The sequence below is a fragment of the Nansenia antarctica genome (genome assembly GCF_963989245.1).
Source record: "Nansenia antarctica genome assembly, chromosome: 1".
NCBI lineage: Eukaryota > Metazoa > Chordata > Actinopteri > Argentiniformes > Microstomatidae > Nansenia > Nansenia antarctica.
Window position 1 is genome coordinate 74,434,410 of NC_137674.1, and position 27,428 is coordinate 74,461,837.

General features: G+C 48.7%; 1 protein-coding gene across 1 annotated transcript in view; it reads left to right on the plus strand.

Annotated features, from left to right (window-relative positions):
• Window positions 1–12,966: 12,966 nt before the first annotated feature.
• The window catches only part of cgnl1 (cingulin-like 1), a gene marked incomplete at its 5' end in the record, with an annotated part of 37,389 nt that continues 22,927 nt past the window's right edge, over window positions 12,967–27,428 (plus strand). Inside the window, 7 exons of the mRNA XM_080526112.1 lie at window positions 12,967–14,928; window positions 15,228–15,322; window positions 17,286–17,391; window positions 17,844–17,945; window positions 18,252–18,400; window positions 19,582–19,723; window positions 19,948–20,160. Coding sequence (XP_080382238.1) covers window positions 12,967–14,928; window positions 15,228–15,322; window positions 17,286–17,391; window positions 17,844–17,945; window positions 18,252–18,400; window positions 19,582–19,723; window positions 19,948–20,160 — 2,769 coding nt within the window. The remainder of the gene's footprint in view (window positions 14,929–15,227; window positions 15,323–17,285; window positions 17,392–17,843; window positions 17,946–18,251; window positions 18,401–19,581; window positions 19,724–19,947; window positions 20,161–27,428) is intronic.

The window sequence follows — 27,428 nt, forward strand, 5'->3', positions numbered from 1 at the left end:
TTCAGACCGGTAGTACAACGATGAACAAACACAGTTTTGAGCAGGACTTTTCTTATTTTTCTATTATGTTTGAGGATAGAGAACCGTGGTCATCGCTTATTTTATTTTATTTTTGTATCCGTGTGCATGCTTTACTTTTCTTCTTTTTAAAAGTATTTTGGTCTTAACTCTTTGCTTTGTATTCCATTTATTTTCTTGTATACTGTCTTCCGTTATTATCCGCCCTTAAAACAAGGCTGCCACATCCAGAACAAGTATTCTGTGGATAAACAAGTAATAGAACAAAGGATGCCATCGAACCCTCCCACCGCCCCGAGAGTTTCTCAAAAGGTTTCTGATTAAACAACAACTTCCTTTTTGTGAAAAAAAACTTGGACACATGTATTGTTGTGTTTTCTCTGACTGTACTGTATGTGGCCTTGTTCTTCATTTCAGTATTCATGAGCTTGTATTCATGTTGCTGGCAGACTTTGATTGAGGTTATAATGTATGTCACTGCCTGCTCTTTATCATTTTCCCTTCCCTTAATTTTTTTCTTCTTCTATCTGTTTCTTTGCTCCTCTGTTGGCTATGTTAGACGTTGCTGTATTCCCAGAAGCTTTCCCTCATATAATATATGAAAAAAAGAAGAAAAAAAAGTTACAAAAAAAACTACATTTGGCTTATTTTTCACTGTAGTTAGTCTTTTATACAATAATATTGTAAGAACATTTCTTGAATTCTAAATATTACTCTTTCTAGATTTTTGAAATCGAAAGTTTTGAGTAAAAAGTTTCTTACTTTATTTTACTATATTAGATAGTAAAAATGTACGGTTATTTACCATAACCTGTCCATTATTATCAGACATGTACAGATAGCATCCTAAGAACATAGTAGGATCAGAGCTCGCAGTCTAGTACATGAGGTATTGTACGAGCTTTCCTGAAGGTGTGCTCTCCATCTTGGTCTTCAGTCTCCATTGTTGGTTGATAAAAGATTTGTATTTGTGTCAAAAAAAATAAGGTATTGTTGATGCACATCAAAAACCAGCAGCAAGAAGTTGAATTTTCTGTCTCGGTAACAGAAAACACAATATGTATATAACATTTATGTAGCAATAAATGTGCCATCTTTTTTAACACAATTGTATGTGCATTTATTTCCTTCTCTGGACGACAACTATTTTTCTGTTTCTCCATCTTTTCTTTTCCTGTTGTTTCCATGCACTTCGGTTATTGTTTCCTGAAACAGTGCTGGAGGGTGCATTAGGTTGAGTCAAGTACCATAATGTGTTCACAGATGTGTGCTACTGTGGCAGGGCTACCCTTACCAGGTGTCCTCCCCCCCCCCTCTGAACAACTACCCCCCCCCCCTCTGAACAACTACCCTTACCAGGTGTGTCCCCCCCCCTCTGAACAACTACCCTTCCCAGGCCCCCCCCTCTGAAGAAATACCCTTCCCCGCCCCCCCCCTCTGAAGAAATACCCTTCCCAGGCCCCCCCCCCCCTCTGAAGAACTACCCTCCCCAGCCCCCCCCCCTCTGAAGAACAACCCTTCCCAGGCCCCCCCCCCCTCTAAAGAACTACCCTTCCCAGCCCCCCCCCCCCTCTGAAGAACTACCCTTCCCAGCCCCCCCCCTCTGAAGAAATACCCTTCCCAGCCCCCCCCCCCCTCTGAAGAACTACCCTTCCCAGCCCCCCCCCTCTGAAGAAATACCCTTCCCAGCCCCCCCCTCTGAAGAACTACCCTTCCCAGCCCCCCCCCTCTGAAGAAATACCCTTCCCAGCCCCCCCCCTCTGAAGAACTACCCTTCCCAGCCCCCCCCCCTCTGAAGAACTACCCGTCCCAGCCCCCCCCCTCTGAAGAAATACCCTTCCCAGCCCCCCCCTCTCTGAAGAAATACCCTTCCCAGCCCCCCCCTCTCTGAAGAAATACCCTTCCCAGCCCCCCCCTCTCTGAAGAAATACCCTTCCCAGCCCCCCCCCCTGAAGAACTACCCTTCCCAGCCCCCCCCCTCTGAAGAACTACCCTTCCCAGCCCCCCCCCTTCTGAAGAAATACCCTCCCCAGCCCCCCCCCCCCTGAAGAACTACCCTTCCCAGCCCCCCCCTCTGAAGAACTACCCTCCCCAGCCCCCCCCCTTCTGAAGAAATACCCTTCCCAGCCCCCCCCCCCCCTCTGAAGAACTACCCTTCCCAGCCCCCCCCCCTTCTGAAGAACTACCCTTCCCCCCCCCCCCTCTGAAGAAATACCCTTCCCAGCCCCCCCCCCCCTCTGAAGAAATACCCTTCCCAGGCCCCCCCCTCTGAAGAACTACCCTTCCCAGCCCCCCCCTCTGAAGAAATACCCTTCCCAGCCCCCCCCCTCTGAAGAAATACCCTTCCCAGCCCCCCCCCCCTCTGAAGAAATACCCTTCCCAGCCCCCCCCCTCTGAAGAAATACCCTTCCCAGCCCCCCCCCCCTCTGAAGAAATACCCTTCCCAGCCCCCCCCTCTGAAGAAATACCCTTCCCAGCCCCCCCCCCCCCCTGAAGAACTACCCTCCCAGGCCCCCCCCCCCCTCTGAAGAACTACCCTCCAAGGCCCCCCCTCTCTGAAGAAATACCCTTCCCAGCCCCCCCCCCCCCCCTGAAGAACTACCCTCCAAGGCCCCCCCTCTCTGAAGAACTACCCTTCCCAGCCCCCCCCCCCCCCCCCCCTTTCCAGGTGTCCCCTCTGAAGACCTTTCTGCAGTGGATCTAGGCCAAATGAGGAACTGTGTTCAGGAGTGTGTTTTATATGTAATTCATTTTTAAATGGTATTAGTGGACCATTGTAGTCTGTATGAAAAGTACTATGGAATATATGTTTCTATTTTTAATAAAGTGTGATAGCAGCATAATAAAGGCTGTTTACTTTCAACTATTATAATCTCACATATATGATTGGATCGTACAATAAAGGCATACAATTAGATTAGATTCATCTTTATGGTCATTGCTGAGTACCAGACAACGAAATGCAGTTTAGCAGTTTATCTAACCAGAAGTGCATATAGTGATATAAAACATGACAGTGATAGTGATAGGTACAGTATGGCATGTACGGTAGTTTAGAGGTATATACAGTTATGATCTATGTACAGTTAAGACCTGTATCTTATGTACAGTATGGTATATATAAATAGAGGCTATATCAACAGGTATGTGCAACATGCAAAAATAATAGTATGTACAAATGCATAGAAAACATATTCAGTGATTAAATGGACAATCAAACGTGTCTCATAAATGAGGTCTTTAAACAACACTGGATGTATTTAACAGAGAAACATAGTTGTGCTGTGACATAATTCAGTCCTACTTGTCCAATGAAAAGACAGATGTAAATCCCAGAGGTTGTCTCAGAGTCCCAGAACATCTGCGGGGCATTATCCTTCTGTACGTGTGAGTGTGAGGCCATCCCTCATGGTATCCTCCTGACAGGTCAGGTCCCAGCTCCGTACGTTGACGAGGTGATAGTGGAAAGAAGATGCTGACTGCTGTGAAGTCTGGGACTCGCTCACTAAATCACTGGAAATCAAAACACAGCATTTCAGTTGGGATTACAAATTATGCAGTGGGGGCTTCTATAAGTGCATATCTCCAATTCCTGTCTGTCTGTCTGTGTGTTTGTGTGTGTGTATGCGTGTGCATGCACGTGTGTGTCTGTCTGTGTGTGTGCGCGTGTGTCTGTGTGTGTGTGTGTGTGTGTGTATGTGAGAGAGAGAAAGAGTGTGTGTGTGTGGGTGTGTGTGTATGGGAGAGAGAGAGAGAGTGTGTGTGTGTGTGAGAGAGAGAGAGAGAGAGAGAGAGAGAGAGAGAGAGAGAGAGAGAGAGAGAGAGAGAGAGAGAGATCGTGTGTGTCTTCAGCCTTCCTGTCTGTATCATGCCTCTGAGTGTGTATTTGCGGTCATACAAAGTCATGGATATGTTTTGTATAAGCGTAGGACCACCATGTCTGAAGGCTGACTCCCTGTGCGTCTGGCTGCCTGTGAGTGAGCCTTGGTGGGCTTGATGATAGACGAGACTTGGCGTGTGTCTCTGGAGCCTCACCAAAGGGCTCGCTGCCATGCTGTGGACCTCGAGCTTGTCTGTCTGTCTTCCCTTCTGTCTGTCTGTCTTCCTTTTTGTCTGTCTGTCTGTCTGTCTTCCTTTCTGTCTGTCTGTCTTCCTTTTTGTCTGTCTTCCTTCCTGTCTGTCTGTCTGTCTGTCTGTGTCTGTCTGTCTCTCTGTCTGTCTGTCTTTCATTCATTCATTCATTCAAACCTTTATTTATTCTCGAAAGGACAATTGAGGTCACCCTCATTTCCAATGTCGTCGAGACATACAGATTCATGTACAGGTTGTCTCCATCTTCAGAATTTCGATGTCTTACGTTCTTTCTTTAATCCCATATAACTGTCAAATGGATCCATATTCCATGTTACTGTTTTTCGTTGTGTCTAATATGTTTTCCCTCAGTACCAAAAAATCAGGGCAACAGCGATTAACATTGAGCAGGAAGGTTAGCTCTCAAGGATCTAATAAGACGGTGCAATGCTGTTATGTAACACGATGATCGAATCGCAAAATAACACCCACAATAACAAGCCAAAGTCGAATGTGACCTCACTACTTGTCAACTTGTGTGTGTAAGTGTGTTCCATGGCTGTCCTAGAGCGCCTGGCTGAAGCTCCTCTCACTCAGGGCCGGACAGCACACTCTGCTGAGTGGGTATGGAGGTCCCGGCTGTGGTGTGTCAGCGGAGAACAGAGACCCTATTGTGTATTGCTGTAACAGGACACAGCGCCGGGCAGAGAGCTCCCACTCCCTCTCTCACTCCCACTCCCACTCCCTCTCTCACTCCCACTCCCACTCCCACTCCCTCTCCCACTCCCACTCCCACTCCCTCTCCCACTCCCACTCCCACTCTCTCTCCCACTCCCACTCCCACTCCCACTCCCACTCTCACTCCCTCTCTCACTCCCACTCCCACTCCCTCTCCCACTCCCACTCCCACTCCCACTCCCTCTCCCACTCCCACTCCCACTCCCACTCCCACTCCCTCTCTCACTCCCACTCCCACTCCCAATCCCACTCACTCCCACTCCCACTCCCACTCCCTCTCTCACTCCCACTCCCACTCCCACTCCCACTCTCACTCCCTCTCTCACTCCCACTCCCACTCCCTCTCCCACTCCCACTCCCACTCCCACTCCCTCTCTCACTCCCACTCCCACTCCCACTCCCACTCCCACTCCCTCTCTCACTCCCACTCCCACTCCCAATCCCACTCCCTCTCTCACTCCCACTCCCACTCCCACTCTCACTCCCACTCCCTCTCCCACTCCCACTCCCTCTCTCACTCCCTCTCCCACTCCCACTCCCTCTCTCACTCCCACTCCCACTCTCACTCCCACTCCCCACATATTGTGTATTGCTGTAACAGACCAGAGCGCCGGGCAGAGAGCTCCCACTCCCACTCCCTCTCCCACTCCCTCTCCCTCTCCCACTCCCTCTCTCACTCCCTCTCCCTCTCCCACTCCCTCTCTCACACCCACTCCCTCTCTCACTCCCACTCCCACTCCCACTCCCTCTCTCACTCCCACTCCCACTCTCACTCCCACTCCCACTCCCACTCTCACTCCCACTCCCACTCTCACTCCCACTCCCCACATATTGTGTATTGCTGTAACAGACCAGAGCGCCGGGCAGAGAGCTCCCACTCCCACTCCCTCTCCCACTCCCTCTCCCTCTCCCACTCCCTCTCTCACTCCCTCTCCCACTCCCTCTCCCACTCCCACTCCCTCTCCCACTCCCACTCCCTCTCCCACTCCCTCTCCCTCTCCCACTCCCTCTCTCACTCCCTCTCCCACTCCCTCTCTCACTCCCACTCCCTCTCTCACACCCACTCCCTCTCTCACTCCCACTCCCACTCTCACTCCCACTCCCACTCTCACTCCCTCTCTCACTCCCACCCCCACTCTCACTCCCACTCCCTCTCTCACTCCCACTCCCACTCCCACTCCCTCTCTCACTCCCACTCCCACTCCCACTCTCACTCCCACTCCCACTCCCACTCTCACACCCACTCCCACTCCCTCTCTCACTCCCACCCCCACTCTCACTCCCACTCCCACTCTCACTCCCACTCCCTCTCTCACCCCCACTCTCACTCCCACTCCCACTCCCTCTCTCACTCCCACTCCCACTCCCACTCTCACTCTCACTCCCACTCCCTCTCTCACTCCCACTCCCACTCTCACTCCCACTCCCTCTCTCACTCCCACTCCCACTCCCTCTCTCACTCCCACCCCCACTCTCACTCCCACTCCCTCTCTCACTCCCACTCCCACTCTCACTCTCACTCCCTCACTCCCACTCCCACTCCCCACTCTCACTCTCACTCCTCTCTCACTCCCACCCCCACTCTCACTCTCACTCCCACTCCCTCTCTCACTCCCACTCCCACTCTCACTCTCACTTTTTTCCCGTGAGTGGCCAAACAGCAACATTGCGTTCTCCCAAGGTCAAACACAGCCAGCTTTTCTGATAAGAATGTTAGCACCTTATGAGACATTCTCTGTATTAGCAATAGAATTAGCATAGCAACCAAAGCAACCAAATACGAGCTAGATCAGCTATATGGCACTAGCAGTTTTGTTAGGCATTACTAGTGCGGTTAGACATGTTTAAATGCAGAACAGACACAGGCAAAATGTCATCAAAAGCACAGAATGGCGACAAACACCTCACAGTGCTTACCTGTCCTGTCATTATTGCATCTCCTGCCCGTGTTCATTGCCCTGAGCATTTGCACTATTTAATTTGGCCATTGCACCCACCCAAAGAATCAATTTTGCATCTGATTGCTTGAGCTAGGGTTAAAAAATAAGAAGAAAACACCTGTTCCATTTATTTTTCTATTTCTAAAATGCTTGTGATTGTATTTTTTGTATTGATGATTGTATTTCTATGTCAAATGTTCTATTAGAGAAAAACAATATGAACAAGTGCTCAATGCATCCCCATTTCTCCTGATATAGGTGGTTGAGAGTGAGAGTGAGTCAGAGGCAGGGGCAGCAGGCAGGGGCAGTGGAGACAGCTCTAATTCACTCTTTGATTTTTGTTTTGTTTGTTATAGTTGTATGTTCTGCAATGCACTGAAGAGGGCTAAGTTTGATTGTAATAGGCTCTGAGTAGCCTAGGTACATATTTTATGTTTCCTCATAACTTTTTATTCAATTTGTTGACTCAAAGTTACCTCATTCTTTTCTAATTCACTCTTTGATTCTTTTTGAATCTTCATATTTAATAAAGTACCTAAAAAGTGCCACGTGTCAGTGTCAGGCCTCTGTGAGTTAAACCAAAACATAATAGTAGTCAGTAATTGCAGACCATGCCAGCTCCAAGGAAAAACAAAGAAAGAGGGAGATTATTTTGGGTGTAAAACGCACCAGAATGCAGGAAATTGAATCTACTATTTAAAAAATTTCGGGGGGAGGACCCCCAGACCCCTCGAAAAATAAGTGTCCCCCCCACATTCAAAAAGCTGCTGACGCCCATGCCCAAACCCTTAAAATATTAAAATCTAAGCTAAAGACCTTCATGTTTTGCAGCAGTTATGATTAAACACAAACACTTCTATCAATGTCTTTTTTTTCGTTTTTCTTACTATGCCGCTCTTGCTGTATAATTTAAATAATGTATGTAAAGCACTTTGAACTGCCCCTGTTGTATGAAATGTGCTATACAAATAAACTTGCCTTGCCTTGCCTAGATGTCTTGTGCTACTTGTTTATCATAATGAAATTATAGGAAGAAAATGTTGGTTGTAAAGCCTACTTGCTGAGGATGGTTTTGTTTTGTGTTGTTGTTTGGAAAGTGTCATGAGGGCCTACATCAATCATGTACCAACCAACAGCAGAGTATACTGTAATTGTAGGATATCTCTATAGGCAAATTCCATAGAGGTGATTATCCACTAGATGACGCTATCGGTCTTAAAGAGTTTGCATATTAGAGCGGTCCACAGCACACACTGCGAGTATACATCCATCCACTTGCTTGTTCACACTATACTCAAAGAGCGTTTATACATTTATACAATATGTGCCGAAGTAGTACTATGAATCAAACAGACATTTTCGACATTTCAATAATGTTAACCCCATGCCTACTAAATATTGTAAAGCAGCTAATCACCTGACCCAGCCTGTTACTAATGATCAATAAAGGTTGACGATACAGTCTAAAATGGTCTGTACATAAGACAATGAAATAACATGTTATACCAAAATGGAAAATGTCTTACATCTACTACTAATACAACGACTGCTACTACTATGACTACTACTACTACTACTACTACTACTACTACTACTACTACTACTACTACTACTACTACTACTACTACTACTACTACTACTACTACTACTACTACTACTACTACTACTACTACTACTACTACTACTACTACTATTACTACTATGACTACTAATACTACTTTTAGGGCTATAGGCCTGTAACAGATTGAATAACATCGGTAACTGTTGCAAGTGCAACGTACTACAAAATTACAGTTTGACAAGGATACATTGTCGAACAGGTTGACGTTGACTGGTCCTGGATCAGTTTGTGGTCCTAAAAGGTTCAGAGCAGAGGCTCAGAGTGTAGGTTTGTAAATCTGATCTCGGGTCAGTGTTGTGAGGTTCGGAGATGGGCGGGCTTATGGATGGTTCTTCTGGGGGCGGTGTCCTTCTAAACTGAACTGACTCAGAAAACAACACCGACAACACATTTATTTAGAGGAATTCCGTGGAGTATGGCACTGTCTTAAATCTTAAGAGTTCTGAGTATTATTAAACAACGAATACACACATATTGAACGGAAATTGTTGCTGGTAAGTGACCAACTTTATTTTCTTGCACTTTTTGTTACAGTAATCTTAAAGAGCGTGGGAACTTTACTGGCCAGCGGCAGCTTTGAACAATGTAACTTTTGGGTGAAATAATTGTTGATTACAGAACTAAAAAAGTTAAGGCTAGCTCTTTTGATTGTGTTATTATGAAGACGGAGGAAGCGTTCCAGGATTGTACAGGGCAGAGCCACCTGTTGCTTCTAGAGCATCAATATAAAGTACTTTGAGAAACTTCGCTCCTATGGACTTGTTGTGTCGCTCCTGTTAACTTTTTCAATGCATAATATGAGCGCAGAAGTACTCTTCATACTCGATGCGTTTTATAATGCAATACTTTTCAAAAGAGTTAAGTTAGTTTTCAGTTAGTTTGCAAACTGTTATGCTTAAAGTTATTCCGAAAAAAAATATTTACTGGAGAAAATTCCTTGGACTCACCTCTGGAAAATACTAATGGCTGCTGAAGTATTCTGGTTGTCATTGCTCACCTGGTAGCTATGTGCACAGCAATAATGTATGATGATAATGTTATAGATCATAATAGTCTTTCTTTATCCTTGGTACAACATTATGCATTGTATATTATGGTCTGTTTTTAATACTTTTTAATTGTGGATTGCATCATTTCCTGAGCATAATAACCCACTGGAGACTAGGAAGGATCAAGGCTTCCATTACTGTGTGTATTATTTAGTATTGTTTTAATCTGTCCTCATCTGCTCTCTTGTGTTACTGTGATAGCACAACAGCCATAACGCAGAACACTTCACATGTAGATTGTTTTCCCTTGTTTTCTTCGCTCCTACCTCCCCCTAGGAAAGATCAAAGGCTTGGGATTGACATCCTAGCTTCTCTCAGCAGTGTGACCTTTGCCTTGATATGTATGGAGACTGGTGAGGGTAGAAGGTGGAGGGTGGAGGGTAGAGGGTGGAGGGTGGAAGGGTGGATGGTAGAGGGTGGAGGATGGAAGGATGGATGGTAGAAGGTGGAGGATAGAAGGTTTAGAGGAGAAGGTGGAGGGTGGAAGGGTGGAGGGTGGAAGGGTGGAGGGTGGAGGGTAGAAGGTGGAGGGTGGATGGTAGAGGGTGGATGGTGGAGGGTAGAAGGTTTAGAGGAGAGGGTGGAAGGTGGAGGGTAGAAGGTTTAGAGGAGAAGGTGGAGGGTGGAAGGTGGGTAGAAGGTTTAGAGGAGAAGGTGGAGGGAGGAGGTTGGAGGTTGGAAGGGTGAAGTGTAGAATGTGGAGGGTAGAAGGTGGAGGGTGAAGGGTAGAATGTGGAGGGCAGAAGGTGGAGGGTGAAGGGTGGAGAGAGGAGGGTAGAGGAGCGTGAAGGGTGAGGGGTGGAGGGTTGTGAACTACACTGAACAAAAATATAAACACTTGTTTTTGCACCAATTTTTCACAGGTTGAAAGTACATACTTTTTCTATGTACACAAAAGGCCTATTCCTCTCAAATTGTGTTCACAAACTTGTTTAAATCTCTGTTAGTGAGCACTTCTCCTTTGCCAAGATAATCCATCCACCTGACAGGTGTGGCATATCCAGATGCTGATTAGACATCATGATTATTTCACAGCTGTGCCTGGTAAAACAATAAAAGGCCACTCTAAAATGTGCAGTTATATCACACAGCACAATGCCACACAAGTCGCACATTTTGAGGGAATCTTTGATTTCAACTCATGAACAACAATTGGAGCAAAAACAAAAGTGTTGCGTTTATATTTGTGTTCAGTGTAGTTATGGCTTTCTGGAGCACTGTGGGGGGAGAAGTTGGCTCCACCCGGCGTTTCCTCCCTCTCGGACAGAGAGGGACACAATGAGAGGAACACGTCTCACACCTCAGAGGCCTTGTGTGTTGGATACATGTGATACGAGGAGTGAAAGAGGCTATTGTGTCGTTTACTGCTTTTTCCCCCCCTTCTCCCTGTCCTCTCCAGAGCGGCCCTTCCTTTTGGATCTAAGTGGCTTTAACTTGGCCTCATTGTCCTCCCTTCCCTGTAATGCAGGCTGGAAACTATGATGCTCCTTTGACTCTGAGTATTAATAGAAAACAGCAGGACGTACGACATGCTGGTGCATCACCCATAGAAATAGAACGATCATCCGTCACCTGTCTCCTACCTGTTCAACCAAACAATGCAGTTGGATTCAGTCCTCAAATTTCATTCTGAACGAGGGTTGTAAAAGATTCCCTCCTTCAAGACTTTGAGGTTGAGTCTGTATCAGGATTTCATTGTCATTTGACATTATCTGCTGTCAGCTTTTGTTTCAGGCCCTTATCAGTGTTCTTCCATCCCTGTCACAGTTTGTCTTGCTTGTAACACCAGGCGATTAATGAGATTCATGGATGTGTTTGTTTGTTTGAGAGGGGAAATGGGGGACGTTATCAGCAGGGTAAACCCTGACCCTGATAAGAGCCTATTGTCCAGGGGCACACATGGTGCGTACTGATGTCTGTGTCTCTTTTGTGTGTCTTGTGGTCTTCCTGTGAGCTGATATACTGTAGCCCTAGTGCTTCTCAGGGTCGAATGGACCTGATCCCCGGCCTCAGCCTCACTCACAAACACTAACTAGCCTCCACTTGATCTTTAGGCCTAACTCTCACTGGCAGATATTTGACACATCAGATCTTTCCTCATTCAGACATACTGTATTATCTTAGTCAAAAAGATTGTTCCTCCAGAAATTGTGGTGTATGTGATGTATAGAATAGACGGTACAGGTTTACTATAGTATGTGAGGGTGTTGGACAGGAGTGTGTGACAGGCATGTAATCAACGCTCTCCTAACTAGGGTTCCTAACAGCAGGGATTAACTCCGGACAATCACTTAATTAATCCTAATGACTCTTTAGTAGAGCCTTGTAATCGATATACTATACTTGTGATTAACCTTTTTAGCTTAATGAAACCAACAAGGGTGCCTGGAAACAAGGGAAATAAACCTTTCTCTGTGTTATGGTGCTATATCAAAGTGTAAAGGTTCAGTCTCTTGTGTATATTGTTGGCTTTAGCTAAGTGTAGCAGACATTTAACCTCTCAACACAGACTCCTGTCAGCGTGGTGACTCTGTTCTGCGGTGTTTTAAACAGGGTTGATAATGGCCATGCTTTAGGTCTATTACCCCCGTACCTCAAGCAGCCCTTCCCATGGTTTACTGTTACAGCGAGCAGGGCCCTCTACAGGGACTACAAATCACAGTGTCATTTACAGGGATCAGCAGAGTTTGGTTCAATAGACTCGTACACACACACACACACACACGCACACGCACACGCACACGCACACGCACACGCACACACACACACACACACACACACACACACACACACACACACACACACACACACACACACACACACACACACACACACACACACACAGTCATTAACAAACATCACTAACAAAGGTGTTCAAGGAGGTACTCTGCAGAGTTGCAATCATGTTAGTCATGGTATTTTCAGCAGTATGACACATTTATGTTTTTATGTTTAGAGTGAGTCACTGTGCTGAAATACTTTTTTTTTTTTGGGGGGGGGCATTCAAACACCCTCAGTTATGAGCTGTAAATTGTCATTTGCACCTTAGCTATAATTATAAACAAATGACGGTCAGTAAATTGCTTGTTATGCTTTTCCAGTACCTAGTTGTTTGCCTTTCAATAAGGGTGTAGTGAATGTTGACTCATGTTTTCAAGTTTGTTTGTTGGTAAAAACTGGCCTCTCATGTTATTTTAGGGCAGTTCAGTATCTCACTCCGCTCATTAGGCGCAATGGTGGAGCTGAGCAGTTGGCCAGAGCCTTCTCTGTGGAACAACTTGCTAAACAAACAAAGCATGAACTACATATAAAAAAAAGTCTGAGAAATTAGACCAAGATGATATAATCATAATGTTGTAAGGCTTTAAAACGCTCATTAGCGGCTGTGGAACTGGGACATTCGTTCGCTGCTGATTATTAAATCTGATGGCCTCTCATTTTCAGACTAATAACCAGATTATGTCCTTGTTATGTTTGCAGAGGTGGGCCTGATCCAGGGAGAGGGATTTATCCTCTGTCTACATTCCTGATGGAGTCTTACAGAGTCTCTGGCATTCCCAACAGTGGACTGCAGCAGGGCTACACACAGCCTTCCCGCCCCTCCAGGGCTCACAGCAACGGAGCCGGCACCTATGGCCTCAGTATCAGGGTCCAGGGCATCGATGGACACCCCTATGTGGTTCTGAACAACCAGGACCGCGGACCCCAGCCCTACACGGATCCTAACAGTAACGGGTACACAGAGCCGGAGGGTTCTTTCATCGACAACTACAACGAGTATGATTTCAAAGGTAGCAGGGAGGCCGGGTCGTCCGACAGCCCGTTTGTGGAGTACAGGTCTCAGAAGCAGATGCAGTTCGGAGGCTCTCACAACGGCGTCACCGAGTTCACGGATCCGCCGGGGAAGAAGCCGTCCAACCTTCTGAACTTCCAGAGACACCCAGAGATCCTGAAGCCTTACGACCCTGAGAACAACACTCTGAACCTGGATCGCTACAACAGCCTGCCTCCCAGGCCGAGCTCCACGGCTGATACCTCCCTGCCTCCCAGGCCGAGCTCCACGGCTGATACCTCCCTGCCTCCCAGGCCGAGCTCCACGGCTGACACCGGGAATCCCCGACAAGGCTCGTCACCCAGATCTTCATCCCCGGTGGTCACCCATCCCAAGTCGTCCAGCCTGGACCAGAGAAGGGATCCTGTGCAGCAGGAGAGAACCCAGCCCCAGCCAGCCCCCTCTAAGCCTCAGACCAAACTAGCCCAGCCTCAAGCCAAGCCTCTAGCCAAGCCTCAAGCCAAGCTCGCTCAGCCACAGTCAAAGCCTCAGGCCCAGATTGCACAGCCCCAGTCTCTACCCCAGTCCAAGTCCCACTCTCCACCCCTGTCCAAGCCCCAGTCTCCACCCCTGTCCAAGCCCCAGTCTCCACCCCTGTCCAAGCCCCAGTCTCCACCCCTGTCCAAGCCCCTGTCTCCACCCCTGTCCAAGCCCCTGTCTCCACCCCTGTCCAAATCCCAGTCTCCACCCCTGTCCAAACCCCAGTCTCCACCCCTGTCCAAGCCCCAGTCTCCATCCTTGTCCAGACCCAGGTCTCAGCCCCAACTGCAGCCTCAGTCCCAGCGCATGCCCGTTCCCCAGCCCTCTGCTGTGTCCACCTCCCCCAGGGAGCAGACCAAGGCCTCCTGCAGGTCCCCCAGCACCATCAGCAGCAACGACTCCAGCCTGGAGCGTAGCCGGCGCGAGCCAGACGTCCTCCCCCTGCGCAGGACCGACTCCAGCGGGCCCGTGCTGCAGTCCTCCTCCCGGTCCCGCCACTCCTCCACCTCCTCCACCAACACCACCAAAGCCCTGCTGGACGACCAGCTGGACGCACTGTACGCAGACACCATCAACCGCCACCAGAACCGCCGCTACATCCCCTTCCTGGCAGGGACGGGCCGCGACATCGACACAGGATCCATCCCCGGGGTGGACGAGCTCATCGACAAGTTTGACGGCAAAGATGGCGGCCACCACCACCACCGGGGCAGGGCGGGCAGGAGGAACAGGATCAACCCAGAGGACAGGAAGCGGTCGCGGAGCGTTGACAGCGCCTTGCCCTTCGGCCTGAGGGAAGAGTCCGAATACCTGGAGGAGTTCAGCAGGAACCAGGGCAGAACCACGGAACACGTCCTCCGGCCCTCACAGCTGCACCTCCAGAAGATAGCCGGAAGTAAAGACTCCTGGGTGGCAGCAGTGGAGGGCAAGCCCAGCTCCAGAGCTCCATCTCGGGGTAGCAGTGTTCCAGGCTCCCCTCAGGGCACAGTCTCAGCTGCCTCCATCCAGGGGTACAAAAAACCACAGAGTCGCTCCTCCACACTACCATTTGAGAGTAAGGCAACTGAGGAGGGTAAATCTTCACCGAGCATAAAGGTTTTGACCAGTGTGGCTACAGGATCTCTATCCAAACCTTCCACTGACTCGGCCAAGAAGCCCAGCACAGAGGTAGACGCACAGGTAAATACAGTGACTTTGTGTTTTTGTTATTGAAATATGTTTGTCAAGAATCATTGGTAATGATTCTTGATTCTTGGTAGCCAAGATTAGTTTGGGAAACAACTACATTTAACGTAGTCTCTTTATTGATACTCTGTATATTTTCAGTACCTAACTAATCATTTATTAGTGTGTATGATTACAGTTAAATCATTGGCTCAACAAATCTACATATTACAATGAAACCACACGGAGAGGGGAGTGACTTCTTTCACTCTCCCTTGTCTTATCTCTCTCTGTTCCTTTCCTCTCCCATCCAGGTGACACCTGATCTTTTGAAAGGTCAGCAGGAGCTTTCACAACAAACACACGAAGAGACCGCAAAACAGATTCTGTTCAATTACCTCAAGGATGGGTACGTTTTCATCTTCATGATATAATGCTCTTGGCTCACACTTGCCAGTTTTAGGTAGGAATGTCTGTTGAATCAAATAATATCTCCTGTCTCTATACGGCCTCACAGTGGCTCTCCTTTTAGACAAATTACCAATAGATACATATGTTATACACTAGGCATGATGACTATAGCCATGAGTATCACTCTTGCTATGCAGTGGGCTGTAAACCCCACAGTCTCAACAGACAACGTGCCAAGTTACTCTCTTTAGTAATGCATCATTTGGAAGGATAATGCCACCAGGGAGCTCTTAAATGTGTTTTATCTCAGGCTGACTGACTCTGTGATAAAAGTGAAGGAATTTGTTCTCCCAGCTGCCATATCCAAGCAGTAGTGTGTTAAGCGCTTTCTCTATTTCCCTCTCTCTTTTACCTCTTTCCCTCTTTCTTTCTCTTTCCCTCATTCTCTCTCTTTCTGTATTTCCCTCTCTTTTTTCCTTCTTTCCCTCTCTCTTTCTCTTTCCCTCATTCTCTCTCTCTTTCTCTTTATTTCCCTCTCCCTCTCACTTTTTCTCTTTCCCTGCTCTCTCTCTCTCTCTCTTTTCTTGGAGGAATGCTCTGAACCCTGCTCTGCTTTATCACCTGATTCGTGGTGGCTTACCTCTGACCCCTGAGCTGTAAATCCCATCACGGTGGGATGGGGGGGGAATAGAGGAGTTATCAGAGGAAGGATCTCTCAGACATCACCTATGTCAGTGTAGGACACACACGTTAGTATTTTCATGGTGAACTTCAAAGGCTTGAGATAGACGGGCTGGCGAGGGAGGTGAGGTAAAATGAGGTGTTAAGACACTCAAACACTGCAAACTTGCTTTGAACGGCTTTGAGCGAGTGTGTTCGGGGTTTACAAAGATTAAAGCCAGCATGTTGGGTGAATAAGCCATGTCTGAAAGCCCAATGAGACAACATGTCAATCAGAGAGAGAAACTGGTTCTTAGCGTTTTCCTATCCAATCACAGGCTGAATCATAGATCCCTTCTTATGTCACAGACATGCTTATGGGGCTAGACTGTAAACACTTGTGTCCAGGGGCTTTAGGTGTGTCTACAGAAGTACATGAGTCTGTACTGTGCTTGGGCTGCAACCCTGCACTCTGCACATAAGTGCCTCAGTTCTTCTAATATTTTCTGCATTCCGCGTGTGCTCTGGCCTGGTCGAAGGGCAGCCCAGGGAGGGCAGGAAACTAGCTTTTGGGTGTGTCAGGTCAGGGTCACAGGTCAGAGGTCGCAGGTCAACGGAAACACAGATGGGGAGAGAGCTGGGCTGAAATGTAGCCACACTCCTCCAGAGGGCTTCCACGGGAGGACAAACATTTAACATTCGCCAGCTGAGCAGGTTATGAAAGACTGATGAAAACACTCACTGGAGGAGGGGGGTAGGAACTCCCCTGTCAGGTAGTGGAATGGAATGCAGTTCCGTTAAGAAACTGTGGCACACCAACCCAATGTTCTGTTCGCTCTTCGCGTTCCTGTTTCAGGCTGCATGCACACACCCACTGCCGTGTCCAACGGGCCGGCCGCGAGACACATTCCCCCGCATGTGCCTCCTAATAGATGGGTGGTAATGAGGTTGAGCGGGTCGCGAGGTGACACATCAAAGCAGCGTTATCCCCCCCGGCCCCCGCTAGGCTGAGAACGAGACCGCCGTGTTCTCAGGAACAATCTGGGATTAGACCCTGATCCACCACACACACACACACACACACACACACACACAGATACACACACACACACACACACACACACACACACAAAGGGGTCTTTAACCTCAGATCAGCCAAGTGTGTGTGTGTGTGTGTGTGTGTGTGTGTGTGTGTGTAAGCACCTGTGTTCACTTTCCGTGTGTGTGTGTAAGCACCTGTGTTCACTTTCTGTGTGTGTGTGTGTGTGTGTGTGTGTGTGTGTGTGTGTGTGCCCCCGCAGAAGCAGCGATAACGACGACACCACAAAGAGGAAGGTCAACCTGGTCTTCGAGAAGATCCAGACCCTGAAGTCCCGGGCGGCGGGGGGCGTTCAAGTGGACAGCAAAGTGAGTCCTTGTTGTAGTGTTGTCCTTAGACTCAACACACAGCTAACCCTGCTGCAACCCTCTTATCTTAGGCTGGGGGAACTGTGTGGTCGGTGAACATACAAGCCACCGGTCTGTGTTTACTTTGCATTGCAGCCACGTGTCACGGTAGATGTACTGTACACAGTAATGTCTCCTCCATGTGTAAATATTTCCTGCATGTTTAAGTCTGAGGCAAGAAAGGGAGTAACCTGATAACAGCACCCTAACCCTGACCTAAACTTAAGCAACATAAAGATTTCTTGTCACATAAGACACACAATTATAATTATATATCTATATATATATATATATATACCAAAAAAATATGATGAAAAAGAGAATGTGAGGTTAGTCAGCTAGATGAACTGGGTTGGATGTGACAACGGGCTGTGTAGTCACTGTTGGACCTGTCCTCCCCCCCCCCCCCCCAGTCTCCTGACATCGCTGCCCAGGCCAGGGCTCTCCAGGAGCAGAGGGTGGAGCTGGAGAAGGAACTGGTTGACCTGAAGAAACAACTGGAGGAGCAAACCAAGGTAATGAATGACAATGTCATCTGTAGCTATCTGGTGTTGTAGCTATCTGTTGCTCCCACCTGTTAATCCTCGGGGTGCTAATTGCTTCCATAAACAGAATAGTAGACAGCCAGTTCTGTTTCATAAACCTTTGGTGTGTGTGTGTCTGTGTGTGTCTGTGTGTGTGTGTGTTTGCATGATTGTGTGTGTATATTTGCATGATTGCGTGTGTGTGTGTGTGTGTGTGTGTGTGTATTTGCATGATTGTGTGTGTGTGTGTGTGTGTGTGTGTGTGTGCACGCGTGTGCGTGTGTGTATGTGTTTCAGCGCCAGGTGGATCTCAGCGAGGCCCAGGAGAAGGCCGGGGCGGGGGTGAGGGACCTGCAGCAGGAGCTGGAGAGGAGCCAGGAGGAGTGCTCCAGACTGAGGGACAAACTGGCCAAGACAGAGGCAGAGCTCCGCACCACCGTGGAGGAGTGAGTGACCAGCCACCGCCACCGCTTAGTCAACAAAGCCCTTCTAAAGACATCAGCACGGGGGGACGGGGGACGGGGGGGACGGGGGGAATACTCTCATGCTTTGCAGTACCTCCCTCAACTGGATAAACGTTGTCTATCTATCTAAATCTGGTTTGTTATTTCTCTACAATTATGCTGAGAAGAAAATCGTTTTGGTTTGGTTTCGTGGTCTTTTGCGGTGTTCTTTAAGTCCTAACACACACTAGGCTTTCTCTGCGTAGCATGAGCTGAAACTAGCCGCCTATCTCCTCCTCCTCCTGCACCGCTAGAGTTCCTGCCATTGTTTCAGTTGCCGCCGGCGTCCTATCCTAGCCGCCTTTCTGCCGCCTAGTGTCGATGTCCACTGGTCGAGTACAGGAGAGCCCCCCAACAAAGTGCTGCATTAGTGTAGGTCATAATGTCTTAAATGGCTGTTGATGTTGGACTAAGCTGCTAAGCCTGTGGGGGGGGGGATGTGCTGTGTTTATCCTGATCGTGCACCAGCACAATGGGGACCAGCCTTCCTGGGGGGGATTGTGGTGGACAGTGGAGGCCCTGTGAAGCCAAAACTACCCCCCCCCCCCAACCCCCCCCCCCAGTAATCTGATGACACAGAGGCCTCCATGGTGAGCCAGAGATAAGAGTGAGGCCTGTCTGTCACAGTAGAGAAGACATCACTCAACCCCCTTTCAAGTCGTACGGACCTGTAAAAGACTGAGCTGTTGTAAGATAAGACTCTCTCTCTCTTTTTTTTGGGAAACGTTTCAAGAATGAAGCCTCTCTCTTTTTGGGGGGGGGAAGGACTTCATGTCAGAATCGTGTGGGAATCTGTTGAGTTCAGGGGTAATTATGACCCATCTGTGTGTCGAGCGCACCTGTCACAACACAGACCCCTCCCCCGCCCCCCTCCTCTTCGCTGTAGTAGCAGGGGTGTGCAGGTGGCGTGGTTGTGATTGGTCGATCAGAGCCCAGGTGTTCATGGTTCTGACCCCCGTGGTCCGGATTGTGGGCGTCGCTGACAGGGCCCAGGTGGTGTCATTGCGACGTGCGAATGAAGGTGCAGGTGTTCAGGTCTGGGTCTGGCTGATGGGATGTGTGTAGTGTGTAGTGTTCTGACCGTGCTGTGTGTGTGTGTGTGTGTGTTCTGTGTGGTCTGGCAGGCTGTTCCAGGTGAAGATGGAGAGGGAGCAGTACCAGACGGAGATCAGGGACCTGCAGGACCAACTGTCGGAGATGCACGACGAGCTGGACAGCGCCAAGAGCAGCGCGGTGGCAGACGGGGAGAAGGACGCCATGATGGAGGTAAACGCACAGGGCCCCCCCCCCCCCCGCCTCCCCGGCGCTCTCAGAGGCTGTTCCTCTGCCGTGGTTTGTGTAGAGATAAATAACACTGTAATGCCATTTTTTGCATAGCGGCCATTTTGCTGCAGGGTCTGTCGTTAGGGATATAGTCGCAGTTGCTGTCACCACCACCTCCTCCTCCTCCTCCTCCTCCTCCACCTCTCTTCTCCTCTCCTCCTTTGTAGGACCTGATGCAGATGAAGCTGGACCTGCAGGAGGTGCTGCTGGCCAAGGAGGACCAGGAGGAGGTGCTGAGGAGGAGAGAGAGGGAGCTGACGGCCCTGAAGGGAGCGCTGAAGGAGGAGGTGGCCACCCACGACCAGGAGGTGGACCAGCTGAGGGAGCAGTACGAGAAGGAGATCCGCAAGCTGCAGACGTCTGTGGAGGAGGCCAAGCAGGTAACCACCCTTCTCCTCCACTTCCCTTCCTCCCCTCCTCGTCCTCCTCCTCCTCGTCCTCCTCCTCCGCTTCCCTCTATTCCAATAACACAAACAGTGCGTGGTTGCGGGGGATTAGCGTTATCACGTCAGGCGATCTTAGGGTGTACATTGGAAGTGTTTGTCTATGGTTTCTGTCGGATTTGACGGGTTGCTGTGTGTTTGTCTTCAGAAGCTATGGGAGAGCTTTTGAAGTTGACTTGCCCGTAACTTTCCGCCGGCCTCAGAGTTGGGCCTCAAAACGCTGCCTGGTTTTTTAACTGTAATTTGAAACAATGGAGCCTAAACACAACACGTAAAGCTTTTTATTTCCCGAATTGTTATTGTTATGACTACTCTGTCACGGAACCAAAATGTAAACATCTTTAGTTTGTTTCGAACAATTCGCAGATGAAAGCTATCCAAAGACAACTCACTTTGTATTGCTTTGGTTTTCCTTGTCTATTGACTGAGGAAAATTAAATCCCCATTATGAATTTAGGGCGATATAGAGGCTGATGTGTACGGTACTGTATATGGAGATTAACACATCTGGATAGTTCACCAGGAGTATGGATGGGGCTCGTTGAAAGGAATGTCAGAGTTCCTAACATTATAGTTCCACTCCTTTACCTCCCTGCACATACTTGACTCACTGCATTACACTGCACACACTGTAGCTGAAGGCTGAAACAAGCCAATAAACATTACACATTACCCTCTTCAGTTCGGAGGAAAAAAACTCCCTCAGTTTTTCTCCATCTGAGCCAACTGAGCACCCTGGTAAAAAAGAAAAACAAAACACTCAGCTTTGTGACAGTTACACCACCCTGTCATCACTTTTCATGGGAACTTATTGCACTGTTTACCCCAGATGTCATTAGTGTCTCTGAGCATTGAGCAAGTTCACAATAGATCAAGGACTTGTTTGGTCTGTAAACAAACTTTCTCTGTGTCGTTCAGATGCTAGACATTACACACAAACAAACACATTTTAAAAGCACTTCTTGAAAAGGGGATGGGGAGAAGGAAAAGGGAGAGGAAGAAAACGAGTGGAGAGAGGGAAGTGTCAGAGAGGATAGTAGGGTCAGGGTTAGAGAGCAGGAACAGGGGTAATGAGGTCCAGTGGCAGAATCATACTGAGGAGGCTGGAGGGGCATTGGTACATTTACATTTCTGGCATTTAACAGACGCCTTTATCCAAAGCGACTTACAGTAAGTGAATCATCTATCCATCAGTCATAGAAAAAGTAAACTATGTTATGGCCAGGGGCCATTGGTAGTCATAATGCTAGAAGAAGAAAGAAACTCTACAGGGGATGAAGAGGTCAAGCATTGTGTCTGGTAGGTGCTGCCTGGCTCACATGCTTCCTGTTTTTGTCTGGGCCTGGAAGTTCTCCTTGTCCTCTGCTTCCTCCTGCTTCCTCCTCCTTCCTCCTGCCCTAACATCGTTTCCTTGTTTGAGCAGAGCCTCTTCCACCTCAGGGGACAATGTTGTCATCTGGAGATTACCATGGTAGGGTTGTAAACAACTTAAAAACATGTCTTGCGTTGTTGTTTGTCTTTTTCTATTCTCCCCGTTAACCCTCAGGCTAGGAGACTAACAACCCGTTCCCTTTTTAGTGTGTGTTCAAAGGGTGCATCATAAATCTACCGCATGTGTGGCGGTCTTTTACAGTATGTGCTGCATTATGGAATGATCCACCAGGCACCCGGCGGAGATGAAAGTAATGATAGTCTGTGTGTGTGTGTGTGTGTGTGTGTGTGTGTGTGTGTGTGTGTGTGTGTGTGTGTGTGTGTGGAGCACACTCAGCCTGCTGAGTTGCATAGCAGGATCTGCGCGTCCTCCCTGGCATTCATCTGTCTTGTTGTCACCCATGGAAGCGGCGCGCCTCTCTCGCTGGGCCATGACATTTGCATTGATAGGGTCGCCTCATGCAGAGAAGAATGCTGGAAACTGGAGCACCAAATCGCTCCCGTTGCTGGTTAATTGCGGTGGCAAGCCGTCACTAATCTAATGAGCTGTCGTCCAAGAGTTGTGTAGTGTTCCTCCTCTCTCTGTGCTGAAGAGTGGGGGGGACGGGGGGACCAGGGGGGTGACGGGAGGGGAGGTTGGGGATAATTGTGGACCTCAGCAGATGAATGATGAGTTTGTTTCACACTATAAAAGCAGCGGGGGTTGGGATGGGCTGGTGAAAGTGGGTCAGGACGCTGGTGAAAGGGGACGAACGGACATCCCTCTGAAAAGATCTGTCCGTTTGTTCTGCGTCGAGAACTGAAGGTTGGATTGTGTTTTTATTGAGTGGTAATATGGGGGAATTCTTTAGATGTTGATGTGTGTTGTCCTATTGTTTGACTAATAGAGCAGGTAGCAACAACTGGAGAAAGAAACATTTGTCATGCACACGCTCTTAGTTGGACCACCGCATTGAATCCACCTTAAACTTATTGAATCCATACTCCAGTCCTCCTGGAAGTTACACATTGTAAATCAGTTGTGAGGAAATCAGGTTTTTCACCACAGTACTTTGTGGAGGAATGTGAGGAATGTGCAGAGATAAGGTGCAGTTCAGCAGAGAGAAGGGTGTGTCTCAGAATGTTCTGGACTGGTTAGACCCCCTCCTATCGCTCCAGCTCTGACCTGTGGGAGGGGGCGGGGTCTGTGGGAGGGGGTGTGTCCTGTGGGAGGGGGTGTGTCCTGTGGGAGGGGGCGGGACCTATGGGAGGGGGTGGGACCTGTGGGAGGGGGTGGGACATGAGGCGTGGCTACCCTTGCATGCCCTTCCCGTGACATTTCTGATCCTCAAAGCCTAGGGCCTAGACTGTCCTAGGGCCTTGACTCTGAGCCCCCTGACCCTAGACAACCTCAGCCTCTAGACCCAGCCTGTAGTCCTAGCCCTAGCGCCTAGTCCCAACTCCAGCGCCTAGTCCTATCTCCGGGCCCTAACCCAAGCCCTAGCCCCGCCCGACCTCCAGTCCCAACTCCAGTGCCTTGTCCCATCTCCAGGCCCTATCCAGCCCCGGCCCCCATGGCCCTATCCAGCCCCGGCCCCCATGGCCCTATCCAGCCCCTGCCCCCATGGCCCTATCCAGCCCCGGCCCCCATGGCCCTATCCAGCCCCATGCCCCACATTCTCAGCCCCAAACACGTTGCCCGGCCCTAGCCCGTCCGCCGGAGTGATCCCTGCCTGTCTTTATTGTTTCTGTGGGCTGGGAGTGTTTGTATGTGATCATTGAAGCCATGTGGCCTGGTGAGCCGCCTCCTCAGGGTTGTTTTGAAAGTAAAGAGTCCCACAGGAGGTGGTGTGTTTCCTCAGCTGATGATAACGCACTGTTCCCGGCAATGCTGCTGGAAGGTGCTGATTTAGTGGGAAGCAGAGAGGGGTGGGGGAGTGAGGGAGATGCAAGGGGAGGCAGCGAGTGAGGGAGGGAGGAACTGAGGGAGGCCGAGCACGAGAGAGAGAGAGAGAGAGAGAGAGAGAGAGAGAGAGGGGGAGGTATTTCTCTGGAAATCTACCAGATGGAGGGAGGGAGGGAGGAATGAGTGTTTCAGCCAGAGTGCAGTGTTTTGGTGTTCATCTGGTTACTATCAAGAATATGTTCTTCCCTGTCGGAAGAATTTGGCCTTCAAACTGCGCTGAGCAGTTGTTCAGAGCTGTTGTTTAGATCAACAGCGATACACTGGCACGCCGCCTACGATGTTTCTGTCTTATCCAGAAACCATTTTTTCAGTCGCTTGTTTGGCACGCACCATTTCGGTTTGCGTTGGTCCGTGATGCACAGGGCGGGCTGATTGTGTGTGCGTGTGTGTGTGTGTGTGTGTGTGTGTGTGTGTGTGTGTGTGTGACAGTGAGAAGTTGTTCGCTGCCATAGGAGGGTCATGCCTGTGTGAAAGGGAGACGGTGGCCTGAATTCTTGTACCTATTGTTCCTCTGTGTCGCTGGCTGCTTGGCAGAGCTGGTGGGGTGGAGGGAAACTGCCAAACCGTGTACAAGCCCTCGGAATCCTGACAAATACCGCCCAAGAGAGCCGAGTAGACGGTCAGCTTTAGGTTTAAGACCAGAGGTAGACAAGCCTGGAGGACTGGGTGGGTTTCTCTGACACCACAATAGTAGGGGCCATCTCAATCTCTGCAGTGTTTGAGTAGGCCAGAGGGTTATGGAGGAAGGGAGACGACCTCATAGTTCTTCTGCAGGTGAAAGCGTTAAGCCTGTGCTGTACTGTCCAGCGGCTTGGTCTACTGAAGCTGCAGGTGGCTGGCCTCTGTCGTTTCTGAAGTCAGCTGAACGGTGACCTCAGCTCTGACTTTCACCGTACGGTCGTTTGACCAGATTTCCCAACCTCTGGGATTGGGGCCCAAGAGTGAAAAAAGAAGCCATGAATCCATTTCTGTTACCATTTCTCTTACCATTGAGGGTATTTGAAGGGCCTTTTGATGTGATAATCACAGAGCTGGCCTCATATCAACCGTTTAAGATCCATAATGCCGTTGGAGGGATTTCATATTGTTTCATCCTACGGTCCCTCGTTTGAGGCGACCGGGTATCTGGCGTTGTGCTCCACTGTAAATGACACAGTCTGTAAATGACACAGTCTGTAAATGACACAGTCTGCGAGGGCTTTGAGATTTGTGACAGTAAATGTTAATGCGCTCTATTCCATTTTTTTTTTTAAAGCACAAAGGGCCAGTGTCCCTCAAAGCTCTGCTGTGACTGCCTTTTCAATGCACTGGCCTATTTAAATCTCTATTAAACCCAAACACCCCTGCAATCCTGCTATTTGGCCCGGCAATAGAGCCTCCATTTAAAATTAAAATAAAAAAGGTTTTCTTTCCCTGTCCCTCAGGACAAGACAAGATTTGATTGCTGGCATCTTATGTTGACTGGAGGGACGCCAATACTTCTCAAGCATCACGTTTTAATTTCCACAGCAAGCCTTTTCTCTCGAGCTATCACAGGCCTTTCTTAACCAGGCAAACCCCTCGTCTGTGTGCCTTTTGTTAGAGAGGGAAGCTATTGTAACGCATACCTCTCTGCTGGTGAAACAAACCACGGCTTAGTCATCGCCAGAGAAGAGTTTGAACCGTGGAGGTATTTCTTTTCCTTCAGGACAGAGTGCTCGGTGTTGAATACAGTCAACTCGATACCACACAGGAAATTACCTGTATACCTGGGGTGACCTTGGTCATTCCTATGTGTTTTTATTGAGTCACGATCCCGGCTGTCCACCACTGTAGCACTCCCCCCCCCCCCCCCCCCCCCCCCCCCCCTCTTCTTATCCCATGTTTGCTTTCGCCTCAGGGAGAGAAGCACATGAGGGGAAGTCATTTGAGCGCAGGGCCATAAAAACGACGAGGGCCTACCATCACCTTGACTTTCAGAACCCTCTAACCTGGGCCATAAAGGTTCATGTGACACTGACCACTTGCTTTATTTTATTCGTCCATGTGGTCGTATCTGTTTCTGTCTGTTTGAATGATGTCACATGAGCGTGTTGTTGCAGCTGCGTCTGAGGGATATCCTGTGTTCCTCTGCATCCTGGCCTCGGCAGGCTGGGCTAGGTACGGGGGAAACACACTTCTGCCCCTCGGCTCCTCACTAAAGCCATTTTGTCAGTGGCACTGTGACATTCTGTAGCAGCTTGACGATGTGTCAGTTCAGCCAGAGAAATGTTGCTGCTCTGTGCTTCTCCCAAGGCCACAGCAGACAGAGCGAGCAGAACAGCGTGTTCCATTGTACTTACAGTACTCACGTTTCTCAGGCAGTATGCTGATGATAATCTTGAATTGTCAGTGTTGTTGTCAGTGTTGTTGTAAAACCAGTCTTTATTTGGAATGCCGTATGTTGACCTATTCTGACAACAGTATATATTATACTCCCTAGTAATGCTCTGTTTGTTCCTGCAAGCTGTGCATGTCATGAATATATTATGCATGTTTAGGCGTGTGATACAGTATTACTTCCACATGTATTAGATTCGATTTGAAATGCAGAAATGCATCTAACCAGAAGTGCAAAGAGTGATATAAAACATGATATAAAACATGACAATGATAGTGATAGGTACAATATGGCAAGTACGGTAGTTTAGAGGTATATACAGTTGAGCTATGTACAGTTAAGGTAGATTATGTACAGTATGTATAAATAAAGGCTATATCAAAAAGAGGTATGTGCAATGTGCAAAAATATGGTATGTGCAAAGGTAGTATTGGAAACAGCAGTAGTGCAAAGAGTAAATGAGTGTTCACATTGACCAGGGGTGTGTGCAATCAGTAGTAGTGCAAAGGCTAAATTGGATTGTCCATCTCTTTACTATGGAGGGAACACGCTTCCCAGTGAATCAAACAGCACATTTCTAAATGTTACTGGCAAGGGACGGAACACACTGCACGGTTCAACTACAATGTTTTCAGGATCGGTTTTGGACTTTTTTTTTTAATATTCTTGGGGGGATTAAGAGTGGGATTAACTGGATTGTCATCTGAAACAGGACATTTTATGTGCCTACTAATGTGAATGGAGTGGGGCTCTGCTGGGGTAAGGATTACCGCGGCAGGTTTATTGTGCCCGTAATTGCTGCATGAATATCAGTAAACTCCATTGTTTACGCTCTGGGCTCCACAGATGATTCAGCAGGGGTTCCCTAGTGACCTGGGAATCAGAGAAAACTGAGTGGTTTGACCTTAGCGCACACACACACACACACACACACTGGGCCATGCATACTTCATCCCATCGTTAGTGGCACTCTTTTTATAGGCAGCACAATGGTAGTTAATGCCCAACTATAGACAAACAGTTTAAGAGTACACACGAGAGCTCTTGAAATCAAACTCCCCAATTGTTCATATCAAAGCTTTGTAACACCCCGAGCCTGTAAAACACAGACAAACACTGACAACAATGATCACCAGGACTCCCTGTGAATTTCCACCACCCAGGCTCTGTCTGTCTCACCCAGGGTGGTGGTGTCCTGGCCAGAGCCTGCACAGAATCATCGGCTGGGAAATGGGACAGTCAGAGAACGGGTGAGAGGGGTGAGGAGGGGGGTGAGAGGGGGAGAGGGAGGTGTTTGGAAGATAAAAGACTAATAAAAGTCACTGAGTTCCCTCATTTCCTCTGCGGTTGCGTCCTTTCCCCCCCTCATCCTGATGACCCTTCACCCCACAGTCATCCCCAGTTAGTTCATCGCCGTGGAAACACAGAGATGATACGACAACATTCGTTGACTTAAGTTACCTATAATGT